Source organism: Trichomycterus rosablanca, chromosome 5 (assembly GCF_030014385.1).
Source record: "Trichomycterus rosablanca isolate fTriRos1 chromosome 5, fTriRos1.hap1, whole genome shotgun sequence".
NCBI classification, from domain to species: Eukaryota; Metazoa; Chordata; class Actinopteri; order Siluriformes; family Trichomycteridae; genus Trichomycterus; species Trichomycterus rosablanca.
In genome coordinates this window covers 39,748,927-39,766,878 of record NC_085992.1, presented here as the reverse complement: position 1 = coordinate 39,766,878, position 17,952 = coordinate 39,748,927, and the positions used below count along the sequence as shown (strand labels likewise).

Genomic DNA, 17,952 nt, shown 5'->3' with positions numbered 1-17,952 from the left:
AATGTGTCCCTTTTAATGTGAGTCTTCATTAAAGAATACTGAAAAAATGTGCTCACCATGGTCTCCAAGCCTGTCTTTGGAACGTTACATTTGACCGCTACATCTTGGGTGTGTTTAAACGTCCAGGGCTGAACCTCTTGGTAATGGCAGTCCATGATGGAACGCTCTTTTCCTGTACATTTCACCGAGTTTATATGAAGTGGACCCGTTCCTGTAAAATAAAAAATAAATATATTTTAATAGTTTCCAGCACCACACATACACCAATCAGGCATAACATTATGACCATGTTTCTAATATTGTGTTGGTGCCCCTTTTGCTGCCCCATACTCAACAAACTGTGATGCACTGTGTATTCTGACACCTTTCTATCAGAACCAGCATCAAGTTCTTCAGCAATTTGAGCTAGAGTAGCTCGTCTGTTGGATCAGACGACAAGGGTCAGCCTTCGCTCTCCACATGCATCAATGAGTCTTGGACGCCCATGACACTGTCACCGGTTTACCACTCTTCCTTCCTTGGACCACTTTGACAGATACTGACCACTGCAGACCAGGAACAACCCACAAGAGCTGCGTTTTGGAGATGCTCTGACTCAGTCGTCTAGCCATCACAATTTGGCCCTTGTCAAACTGGCTCAAATCCTTACACTTGCCCATTTTTCCTGCTTCTAATACGTCAACTTTGAGGATAAAATGTTCACTGGCTGCCTAATATATCCCACCCACTAACAGGTGCCGTGATGAAGAGATAATCAGTGTTATTCACTTCACCTGTCAGTGGTTATAATATTATTCCTAGTCGGTGTAAATGTAGTCTATATTGAAGTAATAAGTGGAATCTGTGAGGGAGAGCCTGTGGTAAAAGTCAGCTCACTTTAGGGGTACTACATTTACATTTACAGCATTTAGCAGACGCTTTTATCCAAAGCGACTTACAGTACAGTGACAGTATACAGTCTAAGCAATTGAGGGTTAAGGGCCTTGCTTAAGGACCCAACAGTGGCAACCTGGCAGTGGTGGGGCTTGAACCAGCAACCTTTGGATTACTAGTCCAGTGCCTTAACCGCTAGGCCACATCTGTTCCTAAGTACTAGAATTTGATAAGGTGATATGTATGGAACAACTAGAGAAGATAAAAAAACCCTTAACCTGTGGACAGATTGGCTATTGGTATTGGTATTAGCGTACTATACAAAGAAGAAAAGTACTAGAAGCTGTGAGAGTAGTGACCACAGGTCAGTTAACACACTGGCTAATATCATAAGCGTTAACAGAAGTACTAACTATACACTAATCAGCCTTAACATTAAAATCACCTCCTTGTTTCTACACTTACTGTCCATTTTATCAGCTCCACATACCATATAGAGGCACTTTGTAGTTCTACAATTACTGACTGTTTCTCTACTTTTTTTAGTCTGCTTTCACCCTGTTCTTTAATGGTCAGGACCCCCACAGGACAACTACAGAGCAGGTATTATTTGGGTGGTGGATCATTCTCAGCACTGCAGTGACACTGACATGGTGGTGGTGTGTTAGTGTGTGTTGTGCTGGTATGAGTGGATCAGACACAGCAGCACTGCTGGAGTTTTTAAATACCGCATCCACTCACTGTCCACTCTATTAGACACTGCTACTTAGTTGGTCCACCTTGTAGATGTAAAGTCAGAGACGGTCGCTCATCTATTGCTGCTGTTTGAGTTGGTCATCTTCAAGACTTTCACCAGAGGTTACAGGACGCTGCCCACGGGGCGATGTTGGCTGGATATTTTTGGTTGATGGACTATTCTCAGTCCAACAGTGACAGTGAGGTGTTTAAAAACTCCATCAGCATTGCTGTGTCTTATCCACTCATATCAGCACAACACACACTAACACACCACCACCATGTTAGTGTCACTGCAGTGCTGAGAATGATCCACCACCCAAATAATACCTGCTCTGTAGTGGTCCTGGGAGAGTTCTGACCTTTGAAGAATAGAGTAAAAGGAGGCTAAAAAAGCATGCAGAGAAACAGATGGACTACAGTCAGTAATTGTAGAAACAAGGAGGCGGTTTTAATGTTATAGCTGATCGGTGTATATTGCGCCAGTATTATTTTGTAATTCAACATATGCCAGGAAACACTTTCTCCTCACCTACCACAATTCAGTTCACAATAATGTGACCAACAGAAATCATGTACATCTACTCTCTTACATAAAATACTTCACACTTGTGTCACTTGGACAAAAGGTTGCAGTTCAATCTGTCTGCCAGCTCTGTGTAGATAAGAACACTGCATTCTAAGTAAAGTCACAGATCATTTCCTACTTTTGTTTGGTTTGAACAAACAAAATGTGGCTAGACAGCCTTTCAGAAGACAGAGACCACATCACATTACACAAGTCCCATGCTGAAAATGAAGACAAAGGGTTTAAAATGCTGCCTTAAAGAGCTACTGAGGACAAAAGTAGTTTAGTTAAATTGCAGTGTTGCATGTTTTGTGAAATTCTACAACTCATCAAAAAACCATTTCCAACCCAGCCACCAAAATGTCCAACAGCTGTTTACTTACAGGGACAAACATGGCAACCACACTATCTAAATCAAGATCTGTACAGTGCTTAGTCCATACTTCTTGGAAACCATTTGCCCATTTAGGGAATCTGGGATAGATCGTTTTTGGCCTTGAGGTTACGTGAGGATGTATACTTCATAGAGAAAATTATATACAGGGACAGAAATACACCATTTGGTTAGAACAGGAAATAGACATTTACCCATTGTCCCTGTAATTTTGGCAATTGATGATGTGTTGAAGAAAAGAAGCAGATATGTAATGTAACCACTGATTCCCTTACACTTGTTCTGGATATCAGCTTTAAAATAATGAAACAAAAATGAATATACAGTGGTACCTGGCGTTATGTTTAAAAGGCATTGAGTTTTAAGGTATTTTTTCCCATAAGGATGTATGGGAAACCTGTTAATACGTTCCATGGTCCTGTGGACTTGCATAAATTGTAGGCTTATGTAAAATAAAGGGCTTGTTTTTGACACTTATACACTGAAAATAACACAAATATAATATAAAAACACTGAAATAAAAAGCTGATTCTCACAATTTCTCAGAACCCCGAGCTATAACACAAGTTTAAAAGTAAAACAGTGAGAAAAAGCTAAACACGGATACATGTGGAGCTTTCAGAGTGAATCTGATGGTTATTCCACACAAATGTAGTTTCATCTTATGTGCACACTTTGATGGCGTATTACTGCACCGCACAAGCAGAGCGCTGAACAAAGCGACTGTTCATTGTTAATTTGAAATTAAATAAATAAATTATTAAAAAACAAACTGAAAACGTTGAGTTTAAGGGTACAAATTTCTCGACAAAGGACGTTGAGTTTCAAAGATTTTAAATTTAGGGGACGTTGAGTTACAAGGTAACACTGTACATGCAAGTGATGATCACTAGCATGCACTGGTCAAGCACTGTTACATAAATTTGTTTGTAAATTGCAAATGTTAAAATACACTATATTGCCAAAAGTATTCACTCACCCATCCAAATCATTGAATTCAGGTGTTCCAGTCACTGTCATGGCCACAAGTGTATAAAAACAAGCACCTAGGCATGTACACTGCTTCTACAAACATTTGTGAAAGAATGGGTCGCTCTCAGGAGCTCAGTGAATTCCAGCGTGGTAGAGTGATAGAATACCACCTGTGCAACAAGTCCAGTCGTGAAATTTCCTCACTAATAAATATTCCACAGTCAACTGTCAGTGGTATTATAACAAAGTGGAAGTGATTAGAAACAACAGCAACTCAGCCACAAAGTGGTAGCCACGTAAAATGACTGAGCAGGGTTAGCGGATGCTGAGGCGCATAGTGCGCAGAGGTCGCCAACTTTCTGCAGAGTCAATCACTACAGACCTCCAAACTTCATGTAGCCTTCAGATTAGCTCAAGAACAGTGCGTAGAGAGCTTCATGGAATGGGTTTCTATGGCTGAGCAGCTGCATCCAAGCCTTACATCACCAAGAGCAATGCAAAGCGTCGGATGCAGTGGTGTCAGTGGTGCCACTGAACTCTAGAGCAGTTGAGACATGTTCTCTGGGGTGACGATACACACTTCTCCATCTGGCAATCCGATGGACAAGTCTGGGTTTGGCGGTTGCCAGGAGAATGGTACTTGTCTGACTGCATTATGCCAAATGTGAAGTTTGGTGGAGCGGGGATTATAGTGTGGGGTCGTTTTTCAGGAGTTGGCTCGGCCCCTTAATTCCAGTGAAAGGAACTCTTAATGCTTCAGTATATCAAGAGATTTTGGACAATTTCATGCTCCCAACTTTGTGGGAACAGTTTGGGGATGGCCCCTTCCTGTTCCAACATGACTGTGCACCAGTACAAGCCCATAAAGACATGGGAGAGCGAGTTTGGTGTGGAAGAACTTGACTGGCCTCAACCCGAAAGAACACCTTTGGGATGCAGACACGGGAAGAACATGCAAACTCCACACAGAAAGGACCCGGACCACCCCACCTGGGGATCTAACCTAGGACCTTCTTGCTATGAGGCGACAGTGATACCCACTTAGCCACCGTGCTGCCCCTCTGACATTATTAAATAATATTTACAATTCAGAGAAATCTCAAGGTCAAAAGAGCAAGGTCAAAACTGACATAAAATGCCTGTGATTGTTGATCCCTCAGAATGCACTACATTAAAAAGGATTTGCAAATCACTGCTGTATGTTTTAATATACATTTTCTCATTTTATCTTTTTTAAATCTAATTTGTAGGGTTTTTTTCTTCTAAATTTAGCATTTCTTTTTGTGACAGATACAATTATGGAAAAAATAATATTAAACATCTTAACATAGCTACACTACTATTAGTGCTTGAGAATTATATGAAAGAAACCATAGCCAGCACTTACCATAATGGCACTAAAAGGCCAGTGGAAAAGGAGTGGCTTTTGTAACATACTACTGTTTTTAAACACAAACAGCATGCGAATTATATGTTATACAGTATTACATTATACTGTATGTGCATGTATTTCCCAGAGATACACCCACTTGCTACTTTTTTAGAAACTGTATACCTGCCCATTAATGTAATTATCTAATCAACCAATCATGAAAAAAGCAGTGCTTAAAATTATAATGACCTGGGTTAAAAGTTTAAATAATGCCTACATTAAACATCAAATGGGATAAAAATTGGGTCTGAGTAATTATGGCATGGCTGTTTGTGCTGGATGGCCTGGTTTTATTATGTTTCACACAGGAGTTTCACACTCAGCAGTCTAGAGTTAATGGTAAATGGTGCAAGAAACACACTGTTAATAAGAGGGATCAGAGTATGGCTGGACTGATTGAAGCTGACAAAAGGCTATAGTAACTTACATAACCACAAATACCACAAAACATCTTTACAAATGTGGTAAAACAAACAGAAAATCACTGTCAAATCCTGGAGAATTGATTTTAATTGACTAAAAGAAACCACGCTGGCTCGGTGGGTAGTACTGTCGCATCACAGCAAGAAAGTCCTGGGTTCGATCCCTGGGTTCCGGGTCCTTTCTGTGCAGAGTTTGCATGTTTTTCCTGTGTCTGCGTGGGTTTCCTCCGGGAGCTCCGGTTACCTCCCACAGTCCAAAAACATGCAAGTGAGGTTAATTGGAGACACTGAATTGCCCTATAGGTGGATGGGTGTGTGTATGTGTGTGGGTGTGTGTCTGCCCTGCGATGGACTGGCGCCCCAGGGTGTTACTGTGTGCCTTGCGCCCATTGAAAAACTGGGATAGGCTACAAATGTGGGGAAAAAATTTGAATTGACTGAAAGAAATCACATCAGGTTCTATTCCTGATAGCCAAGAAAGGAATCTCACTCACTTTCTTAACCACTTATACAATTAGGGTTGCAGGGGGGTGCTGGAGCCTATCCCAGCTTTTCAATGGGCACAAGGCACACAGTAACACGCTGGACAGGGCACCAGTCCATCACAGGGCAGACACACATACACACACACATACTCACACCCACCCATTCACCTATAGTGCAATTCAGTATCTCCAATTAACCTGACTGCATGTTTTTGGACTGTGGGAGGAAACCAGAGCTCCCGGAGGAAACCCACGCAGACAGGGGGAGAACAAACTCCACACAGTGGGCCTGGGGATCGAACCCAAGACCTTCTTGCTGTGAGGCAACAGTGCTAGCCACCATGCCGCCCTAGAAAGGAATCTGAGACTACAATAGATATAGTACAGTAGGAGATACAGGGGTTGGACAAAATAACTGAAACACCTGTTTTTAGACCACAATAATTTATTAGTATGGTGTAGGGCCTCCTTTTGCGGCCAATACAGCGTCAATTCGTCTTGGAAATGACATATACAAGTCCTGCACAGTGGTCAAAGGGATTTTAAGCCATTCTTTTTGCAGGATAGTGGCCAGGTCACTACGTGATGCTGGTGGAGGAAAACGTTTCCTGACTCGCTTCTCCAAAACACCCCAAAGTGGCTCAATAATATTTAGATCTGGTGACTGTGCAGGCCATGGGAGATGTTCAACTTCACTTTCATGTTCATCAAACCAATCTTTCACCAGTCTTGCTGTGTGTATTGGTGCATTGTCATCCTGATACACGGCACCGCCATTGGATGCACATGGTCCTCCAGAATGGTTCGGTAGTCCTTGGCAGTGACGCGCCCATCTAGCACAAGTATTGGGCCAAGGGAATGCCATGATATGGCAGCCCAAACCATCACTGATCCACCCCCATGCTTCACTCTGGGCATGCAACAGTCTGGGTGGTACGCTTCTTTGGGGCTTCTCCACACCGTAACTCTCCCGGATGTGGGGAAAACAGTAAAGGTGGACTCATCAGAGAACAATACATGTTTCACATTGTCCACAGCCCAAGATTTGTGCTCCTTGCACCATTGAAACCGACGTTTGGAATTGGCACGAGTGACCAAAGGTTTGGCTATAGCAGCCCGGCCGTGTATATTGACCCTGTGGAGCTCCCGACGGACAGTTCTGGTGGAAACAGGAGAGTTGAGGTGCACATTTAATTCTGCCGTGATTTGGGCAGCCGTGGTTTTATGTTTTTTGGATACAATCCGGGTTAGCACCCGAACATCCCTTTCAGACAGCTTCCTCTTGCGTCCACAGTTAATCCTGTTGGATGTGGTTTGTCCTTCTTGGTGGTATGCTGACATTACCCTGGATACCGTGTCTCTTGATACATCACAAAGACTTGCTGTCTTGGTCACAGATGCGCCAGCAAGACGTGCACCAACAATTTGTCCTCTTTTGAACTCTGGTATGTCACCCATAATGTTGTGTGCATTGCAATATTTTGAGCAAAACTGTGCTCTTACCCTGCTAATTGAACCTTCACACTCTGCTCTTACTGGTGCAATGTGCAAGATTGGCCACCAGACTGGTCCAATTTAGCCATGAAACCTCCCACACTAAAATGACAGGTGTTTCAGTTATTTTGTCCAACCCCTGTAGTTGACTGGTCTGTTCTTGATTTCTACACTACATGCAGATAGTAGGGTCATAATTTTGCGTAAACAGTGTTAATCCATGAAAGCAACCGTTATTGTGTCAACGGTTTCGATTTTCGTTGGTGGTTTATTAGTTTTGGAGGGCACACAAGGGGGCTGTACTGACTATATCTGTAAATAACCACAATTAACCAATCTTATAAAGGCTTCTTGTGATATGACACAAAGCACAAAGTCATTTCAAATATTTTGTGATGCCATAACCTGTATTGGATATTCAGATATGTGCTTTTTTTGTGATTCAATCATTAAAACATGTTTTCAACATGAAATTCAGGCCACAAAAATAAGGCTGTTCTGAGAGCGAAGGGTTTCCTGCCCAGTATTAGTATGATGTTTTTAATAAAGTGAACAGGGAGAGTTTGTAAGAAGTGTAATGAAGTCTAGGAGTAAGTGTGGCATACAATTCATTCTGTACCAGATTTTACTGAAAGAAAATGTGTTCATACTTGATATTATCATTACAGGGTTCGTCAAGGAAGCCATAGCAAAGTCTTGCTATTATTCTACTATGTCACGGCTTTGGAGGACGCTTTTTACAAATGACAGTGTTCTTGGTTGAGGGTCATGCAATAGTTTCTTAGAGATATGAGTGTCATGCTATGATCTGAGATTGGATTAGCAGTGTGATATGTTTCACTCTATGTCAGTGGCAAGTAGGAAAGGAATTTACCGCTGTTGGCAAGCCAAGTATGCGTCAGAGAACAAGACTGTACAGCTCTCAAAAATTTGCTTTGAAGATGTTACTTGAAAGAAGACAGGGAGAAAAATGTATATCATATTGTATTTCCTATTATTTAAAATGTTAGTCCTGCTCTATTTATTACATTTTAATTTATCAACTGTATTCTTTGGCAATACTAAAATAAACTGAACAATACAGAGATATGACTTAAAATACTGACTGGATATAAATGGCGATAATAGCTACATAATGCACTACTTAGGGTAATGGTCACATCCATGAAAAAGACAGTATAACTATGCACACATATCAGCCACAACATAACAATCTAAATTCTCAATATCTTCTTATGTGTATATACAGTATATACAGTATATACCAATCAGCCATAAAATTAAAATCACCTCGTTGTTTCTACACTTTCTGTTCACAGTCCATCTATTTCTCTGCATGCTTTGTTAGCCCCCTTTCATGCTGTTCTTTAATGGTCAGGACTCCCCAAGGACCACTACAGAGTATTTAGAATATTTAGGTGGTAGTTCATTCTCAGCACAGCAGTGACACTGACATGGTGGTGGTGTGTTAGTGTGTGTTGTGCTGGTATGAGTGGATAAGACACAGTAGCGCTGACGGAGTTTTTAAGCACCTAACTGTCACTGCTGAGAATGATCCACCACCTAGATAATAGCTGCTCTGTGGTGGTCTTCTGGGGGTCATGACCATTGGGTGAAAGCAGGCTAAAAAAGTATGTGGAGAAACAGATGGATTACAGTCAGTAATTGTAGAACTACAAAGTGCATCTATATTGTATGTGGAGCTGATAAAATGAACAGTGAGTGTAGAAACAAGGACAGGGTTTTAATGTTATGGCTGATCAGTGTATATTCCATTGTTCACATTCCATACATTCATCTGAATATTAATTAGGGGGTCACAAGTCTTTAACAGATAATAGTCTGCTAAAAATAACTGGGTAAGGTTTTGGCAAGACTTAATTATTATTCAGACTTTAAAACATAGGTATGCTGTCTTGGAGAGGCCAACAATTACCAATGGCAACTAACACTGAATGATATTCTTCACTTGTTTTCTGATATAAACATTCAGTTACACATCACAAAATTCTGAGCATTTGGCATTTGCACAATGTGGATATTAGGTAACTAAATTAGTTTGATTGCATGATTAGCTCTGTTCATAAAACAGTAATACCACTACTTCTGTTACTACTTCTACTGCTACTACTTCTACTACTACTACTACTTCTAATACTACTACTACTACTACTGCTACTACTTCTACTACTACTACTTCTAATGCTACTACTACTACTTCTGCTACTACTTCTACTACTACTTCTACTGCTACTACTGCTACTTCTACTACTACTAATACTACTACTACTTCTACTACTGCTGCTACTTCTACTACTGCTAATACTACTACTAATACTACTGCTATTTCTACTGCTACTACTGCTACTACTACTAATACTACTGCTGCTACTACTACTTCTACTACTACTACTGCTACTTCTACTACTAATACTACTACTACTGCTACTTTTACTACTACTACTGCTACTACTACTACTACTGCTACTACTGCTACTGCTACTACTACTACTGCTACTACTGCTATTGCTACTACTACTACTGCTACTTCTACTTCTGCTACTTCTATACTACTACTGCTACTTCTACTACTACTACTACTGTTACTTCTACTACTAATACTACTACTACTACTGCTACTTCTACTACAGCTACTCCTATACTACTACTGCTACTTCTACTACTGCTACTACTACTACTAATACTACTACTACTAATACTACTGCTACTTCTACTCCTGCTACTTCTACTACTAATACTACTGCTACTACTACTGCTACTTCTACTACTACTAATAGTAGATAGGGATAGTAGGTAACCAAATATTTTTGACTGCATGATTAGCTCTGTTCATAAAACCCTACTACCACTACCACTACTACTGCTACTTCTACTACTACTACTGTTACGTCTACTACTTGTACTACTACTATTACTACTACTGCTGCTACTTCTACTACTACTAATACTAGTAGTGGATAGTAGGTAAGTAAATGAGTTTGATTGCATTATTATCTCTGTTCATAAAACAGTACTACCACTACCATTACTACTACTACTGCTACTTCTACTAACACTACTAATACGATGATGACTACTACTACTACTACTACTACTAATAATAATAATAATTAAAAATACATATTAAAATGCTGGAGTCTTCTTATATTACTTTTAATTACTCCGATTTTAATGGTAAAACACAGATGTATGTTGCATATGTATATCTCATACTTACATGAAATATAAATTATACTAAGATAAATGATACCTACTTTACCATGATTAACTAACAATATGGTCAACATGGCCTCGTCTGATGATCTGTTTGCTGCTGCCTGCCTCTGAAAGGCAGTGGGGAGAGGGGACACTTGGGGAGAGGGGACACTTGGGCAAGGGGACACTTGGGCTAGCTCCAGAAACCGAACTTCAATGCTGGGACTGTCCGGCGAGTCTCATATACAAAACTAAACCAACTGAACGTCGAAACGCACATGTATAAACCTGATGCTGCATTCTGATTGGCTGAGCTGAATGTCGCTCACATATCGCCGCTACAATATTGTCCCGCCCTTCACTGTCTCTGATTGGTTTAGACCATGATTTGGGCCTGATGTGTGTCTGTTGTACCACAGGGAGACTTTCAGAGTAGCGGATACTTTTTTCCCCTCGAACGGCTGGTCGCACCGGTGCGACCTCAGATTTGTTTTAGTCGCACCATTGAGAAATTAGGTCGCATGTGCGACCAAATTGGTCGCACTCTAGAGCCCTGCCTATGGCTGTTGAATCTTTAGCCAGGGCTATGGCTTTTTATCAGTAAAATGACACACATATCAGTTATATTTGATCATTTTCAAAAGAAAGCTTTGCAACAAGTTTAATTTAACCAACTCAAGATCTGCTTTGCTGTATTAATCTCCGAATGGCATCAAAAACATATACAGTACATAGATTAGGATGCATTATAGTGCTTATTCAGTAAACATTAAGATACATAACATAGTTTGCTAGCAACTGATTTTTAACTTTCTAAGAGCGTTGTGTCTATGTGTAGCATCTTAAAGAATTTTCAAATAGTTTATTTGCATAAAAAAAAAGCTGGCAACACCAAAGTAAACTTAGCCCCAGCTAACTGCATCACAAGTTTTGGGTTTGACCGTGGCTTTATCTTCATGGCAGCATGCTACCACTGAAATAGTGTAAACTGTAACCACAAACAACCCTTTATGAGTCAAAGCCTGCGTCACAATGGTCTATAAAGTCCTTTAAATATCATATACAATATCATAAAAGCTTACCTTGGCCCATGTATGCACCAGTAAGGGCCTCTTTGGCAGTACCAAAGCCAAGTTCTCTGCACACCACACTAGCAGCGATGCGATTCCAGAGATGATCAACCACGGTTCCCCACTTTCCTTCACGCAGAACCTCCACCCTGCCCTCGCCCAAGCGAGGTCCAGCTTTTAAACGCACCACTGGCTGAAGGAAGAAAAAATACACCACAAAAGCAGAGGAAGTTTGACTATTATTATAAATGGGCAATCATTTTCTAATGGATCCCTAAAAAATCATGCAGAGTTTTAGTTGTAGTAAAAAAGACCATTGTAAGAAAAGCAGATAAAGAAGTGTACAGTTCACATGGATCACAATGTTAGTTCATGCACTTACGTTGACTGGGGTTGGGGCTTGAGGTCTCCCTGTGGACATACGTGAGAACTGGGGGCCTGGTATGCAGCGAGCCACTGCATGGCGTCCATTTTTACATGGAACGTTGCTGTGTGGTATGGAGAGCTGAGCATGACAATCTACCAGGCTGGGTTCAGTACCAAGGCAGTGCACCTTTTCTACCCAAAAACTCTTCTTTTTGGCCATAAAACTTAATCTGTGGGAGAAGGAAATTAATTATGTTATATTAGGATTATGGCATTGTGATACACTATGTCGTCAACAGTATGTGAACACCTAAACATGGACAGTCTATACAAAACCATGAGCATTAATATACTCACTCACTCACTTTCTTAACTGCTTATCTAATTAGGGTCGTGGGGGGGGGGGTGTTGGAGCCTATCCCACCTTTTTTAATGGGCGCAAGGCACACAGTAACACCCTGGATGGGGCGCCAGTCCATTACAGGGCAGACACACATACACACACACACATTCACCTATAGGGCAATTTAGTGTCTCCAATTAACCTGACTGCATGTTTTTGGACTGTGGGAGAAAACCCACGCAGACAGGGGGAGAACATGCAAACTCTGCACAGAAAGGACCCGGACCACCCCGCCTGGCGATCAAACCCAGGACCTTCTTGCTGTGAGGCGCCAGTGCTACCTACCCACCGAGCCACCGTGCCGCCCAGCATTAATATAGTGATACCTTAATTATTGTAAGAACAGCCGTCAGGTCTCTGAAGAGGGTTTTAACAAAATTTTGGAGTGTGCCTTTGGGAAATTGTGCCCATTTAGTAAAAAGAGCCCTTGTGAGGCCAGGCAATGATATTGAATGAGTAAGCCTGTCTCTCAATCAACATTTCACACCAAACCATGTCTCTATGGACCATAACAGTCATGGTGGCACAGGCAAGAGCCTTTCCCTAACTGCTGGCACAAAATTAAAAGCATATAGATAATTTTATATAACTGCTTGCAATAGGCATGACTACAATACCTTAACTTAGGGGGTGTCCACATACCTTTGGACAAATAGTGTATGAGCTACTTTCAATCTTACAATAGAATTCATGTTTACATTTCTTTACAGTAATATATTATTATTATTACACAAATATGCAAGGAACTACTAGATATGAGGATTACCTCGTAGATGGATCCTTCACTTTTTTATCCCATATTTTTCTGTAAAACATTAAAGACAGTCAACATTAAAATCAAAAGCTGGACTTTCAAAATATTGCATACAATAAAGATACAGTTTAAACAATAAATAAAAGTATATTTGTCGGTCAAGAAGGGATGTTTTCTGAGAACACACTATGAATACAGATAAATATATACCCAATATAAATACCTAAGAAGAAAAACAAGTCAGGGAGCACATGTGGCTTTGTGGTAAACAACCAGTTACAGTAAGAACCCACTGTTCCCATATTTTCACCAAGTCAGTTCCAGTTATACTCTTTGTTTTCGAAGGTTTTCGCTGCAGTTGAAATGTCCTGCATATGATAGATGTTTTTTTAAAGAAATGTTAAATTTACCAGTTTAAACAGTAAAATTTGTCGCTGTGTGTAAAGCCATTATCTATACCACCACATATATAATACAACGAATATATTAGTTTTAGTTTACCAATACAAAACACCCAATTTAACCACATTATTCAATACATTGATCAGCCATAACATTAAAACCACCTCCTTGTTTCTACACTCACTGTCCATTTTATCAGCTCCACTTACCATATAGAAGCACTTTGTAGTTCTACAATTACTGACTGTAGTCCATTTATTTCTCTACATACCTTTTTAGCCTGCTTTCACCCTGTTCTTCAATGGTCAGGACCACCATAGAGTAAGTATTATTTGGGTGTTGGATCATTCTCAGCACTGCAGTGACACTGATATGGAGGTGGTGTGTTATTGTGTGTTGTGCTGGTATAAGTAGAACAGACACCCACTTTCCACTCTATTAGACTCTCTTACCTATTTGGTCTACCTTGTAGATGTAAAGTCAGAGACGATCGCTCATCTATTGCTGCTGTTTGAGTTGGTCATCTTCTAGACCTTCATCAGTGGTCACAGGACGCTGCCCACGGGGCGCTTTTGGCTGGATATTTTTGGTTGGTGGACTATTCTCAGTCCAGCAGTGACAGTGAGGTGTTTAAAAACTCCATCAGTGCTGCTGTGTCTTATCCACTCATACCAGCACAACACACACTATCACACCACCACCATGTCAGTGTCACTGCAGTGCTGAGAATGATTCACCACCCAAATAATACCTGCTCTGTAGTGGTCCTGTGGGGGTCCTGACCATTGAAGAATGAAAGCATGAAAGGGGGCTAACAAAGCATGCAGAGAAACAGATGGACTACAGTCAGTAATTGTAGAGCTACAAAGTGCTTCTATATGGTAAGTGGAGCTGATAAAATGGACATTGTGTGTAGAAACAAGGAGGTGGTTTTAATGTTATGGCTGATCTGTGTATATCATTCTCTATAATATGCATCTATAATTCTCTATTATATGTACTTGTCTCAGGAATTGTTTCTGTTAATTGACCCTTTAAGCCTTTTTTGCAAGTGATTTCATTAAGATATCACATTTTAGATGCCCACTAACTACAGTACATGTACAATCTACTGTATCTGCTTATGCAAAAAATTGTACACTTTAGAGGTATCGCTAGTATAAAGTAAAACTTGTCCAATCTTGTTTAAAACCTTGAAAACACCAACCAGCTGAGTGTCCTGTGATGTCTGAGTTTTAAGTTTTAAAAGGCAACAACCAAATTGTTTGTAGTCTGCTATGCCATAGTATGTTATGCTATTTTTATGTTACTCAGTAGCCCATAATTTCCAATGCCAGTAAAGTTCAAGTGACCGCAGACAATGCTCAGAAGCCATGGCTGGAAATACCTAAATACTTTAAATCCCACCTAAATGACTGTTCACTTAACCTTAAAATACTTGGTCTACATGCCAATGTTTATTTTATAATATTCACACAGTTTACAAATGCATTCATGATGGGTGTCCAGATTGTCTAAATTTTGTTTGTGACGACTATTATTTTAAGTTCTTTTTTAAATAGTTGATCAACATTTTGTGAATGATGCTGATGGAATTTTTGGATGGTGTTTTTTTTGGGAGTATTTCTATTAAAAGTGCTTGGGTGGTTTCTTTACTTGAATTAATGGGTGTGTTCGAAAACCTAGTGAGCTCTCTACATATACAGCATTTTACGTCATCCTACGCGCACTCCCAAGAAGGAGGCTGTTCGAAATCCTAGATGCCTTAATAAGCTGTTAATAAGATAGTTAGGTATCTTAAAATTTCAATGTTATTTTGACTCAAGAACGAGTGAGCATCGGAAGCGTCCTTAGTGATCAAGGCAATCTCAGCATTCAGTGCGGCAGCTCTTCTCTCACAGAAAAATAAAAAAACGTGGCTGACGGTGCGGGGAAACAAACGGAGTTATTTTCAAACGTAAATAAATTATTATTGATTTTTAACTTGTATAAACTTGCGCGAGTGTTTTTATTTGCAAGTTCGGGCTTGTCAGCGAATTTAACCATTTTCGGTACACGAAGGGAGACATGCTAGCGCGCTGTGCCACCCCATCCCATTGGTTTGAATGGCAAGATGCTAAATGCTAAATGCGAAACCCGATGGAATCGCTGTCTAAGTAGCGTGTTCGAATAACCTGCCTTATAAGTCATTGACTGATTAGAATCCTCTCTACTGAGGCAGCTGCCTATGTAGGCAGTAAGACAGCAAGGCAGTTCCCTAGGTTTTTGAACACACCCAATATGTTATGTCTCCTAGCAAGCAGAGTGATAAAGATAGTGGTATAGGGGTGTTCAGATAACAAGATAGATGACTGATAATTCCTTGACGGAATGCATGGATGCCAGTCTGGTGTGTTTTGTGTGCAGTGTGTTCAGATGTCAGTGCTGCTGAATCCCATTTAAACATCTTATGCTCAGTGTAGTGTAAAGTGTAAACTATTTTATACTGTATTACTTGCAGACTAGTGCTAGTGGTCATACGGAAAATGTTTTTGCATGTTTGTGTACAAAAATTGCCATTGGTTTATAAAATCAAGCACCTAGCCATGCAGTCTGCATTTACAAACATTTCTGAAAGAATAAGTCGTTCTAAAGAGCTCACTGAATTTGATAGTGGTACCACAAGTCAGTTTGTGAAATTTCTTCCCTCTCAGATATTCCACGATCAGTTGTGATTGGTATTATTAAAAAAGTAAGTATTAGGAACCACAGCAACTCAGCCAAGACGAAGTAAAGTTACAGAGCGGGGTCGCCAAGTGCTAAGGTGAATATTGCGTAAAGGTCCAAATCTGCTCTAAGCAATGCATCACACTTTTCTGTGTTTCAGTCTAAGGGACAAGACTGGCTTTAGTGAATGCCTGGAGAACCTTACATGCCTGACTTCACTGTGTCGGCTGTAGTTTGATCCCTTAAAAAAGGGTTGTTTTCAGGGTTGGTCTAGGCCCCCTTATTTCTAGTGAAGGGAAATCTTAATGCTTCAGCATACCAAGACATTTTGGACAACTGTATGCTTCCAACTTTGTGGAAACAGTTTGGCAAAGGCCCTATTCTGTTTCAGCATGAGTGGCAATCTCATCAGATTACTTACATGATCAATTATTAAGTTATATTATTACAATTGTTAAAAGTGGTTATAAGGGTTTTATGTAGTATACTGCCAACCAAGGAAAATCTCTGTATAACTGGCCACCAGCAAACAGTCTGTCAATGGCAGTAATAACTCTTTTCTTTCTGTCATCGTCTGTCTATTATCACTTGTGATACGTGATCATTTATTCTATAATCTGTTCCTTAAATTTGCCATCTTTTATTCATTATTAGTTCTTTCTTTGTCTTTTTTATATTCTGCTTTTGCATCAGTGGTTTACTGGGTATTTTTTTCCTCCAAGGCGGTGAACAACTACATTTCTAATACAGGACTGTAATTTACAATCATTGTTTATGAATCTATTTTAATATTAGTACTGTTTATTTCCAAAACAGCCACTGATGTGTGGATAAGTTCATCAGGTTAAAGCAGAGTAAATCTTCTGCGGCTCAAATAAAAATGCTGCAAGTCATTACTACAGAGGAATGGAGAACCTATTACTGCTGCTTAGGGTTAAAAAAAGAAGGCATTATTGTGACTTTGGTACAAACTTTGTAGGGCTTTCCATTTAATTTCCATTTAATTTGCCCAATAAAATACTCTAGATATTTCTAGGCTCATTAAGTTAAATTTCATGGACTAGACCCACAAATTTCACAGTTCAGCTTATTGTTATGCAGGATCAGAAAATATCTCAGTAAAAACTAAAAATTTTAAACACATTAAATTACAGAGGAAGCTGTTTATTGAGTCAGATTCTGGTTCACTGAGTCAGAGGCATTAAGGATTATTTAGGAATTCAGTGTACTTTCTATCAAGGATTTCAGGATATAGATCTGGTTTTAATTTGTCCGAACACCCTTGGGTCTAATGTACCCACCTGTTCATGTAATTAGTCTTGGAGTTCCACCCTTGCTTGATTACTGACCCAGCAATGTTTAATGATAGGGAGGCCTGGTCTTTTTATGCAACAGTACTACTACTGTTTTAAACAACCAACACATACACTCACTTTTCCATACTGAATTTTAGGAATGCCCTCATTTATTCCAAATGCATGTTAGGTCTACAATTTTAGAGTAAATTTAACTGCTCAGCTATTTTAAAAAATAAAAGATGGGGTGACACAAGGACAAGCTGGATGAACTGGGTTCTACACAGCATCAAAATCAAAATACAGTAGAAACAACACATGCTCTTGAGTAAGAGTAGTAAATGCTTTCATCAGCTGCTAGACTA

The 17,952-nt window shown here is 40.0% G+C and overlaps 1 protein-coding gene across 1 annotated transcript in view; it reads right to left on the bottom strand.

Moving 5' to 3' along the window:
* loxl4 (lysyl oxidase-like 4) overlaps window positions 1–17,952 on the bottom strand; it is a 43,844-nt gene that overhangs the window by 14,526 nt on the left and 11,366 nt on the right. The window contains exons 4-7 of the mRNA XM_062995183.1: window positions 13,197–13,235; window positions 12,044–12,257; window positions 11,674–11,854; window positions 57–211 (exon numbers count right to left, since the gene is read on the bottom strand). Coding sequence (XP_062851253.1) covers window positions 57–211; window positions 11,674–11,854; window positions 12,044–12,257; window positions 13,197–13,235 — 589 coding nt within the window. The remainder of the gene's footprint in view (window positions 1–56; window positions 212–11,673; window positions 11,855–12,043; window positions 12,258–13,196; window positions 13,236–17,952) is intronic.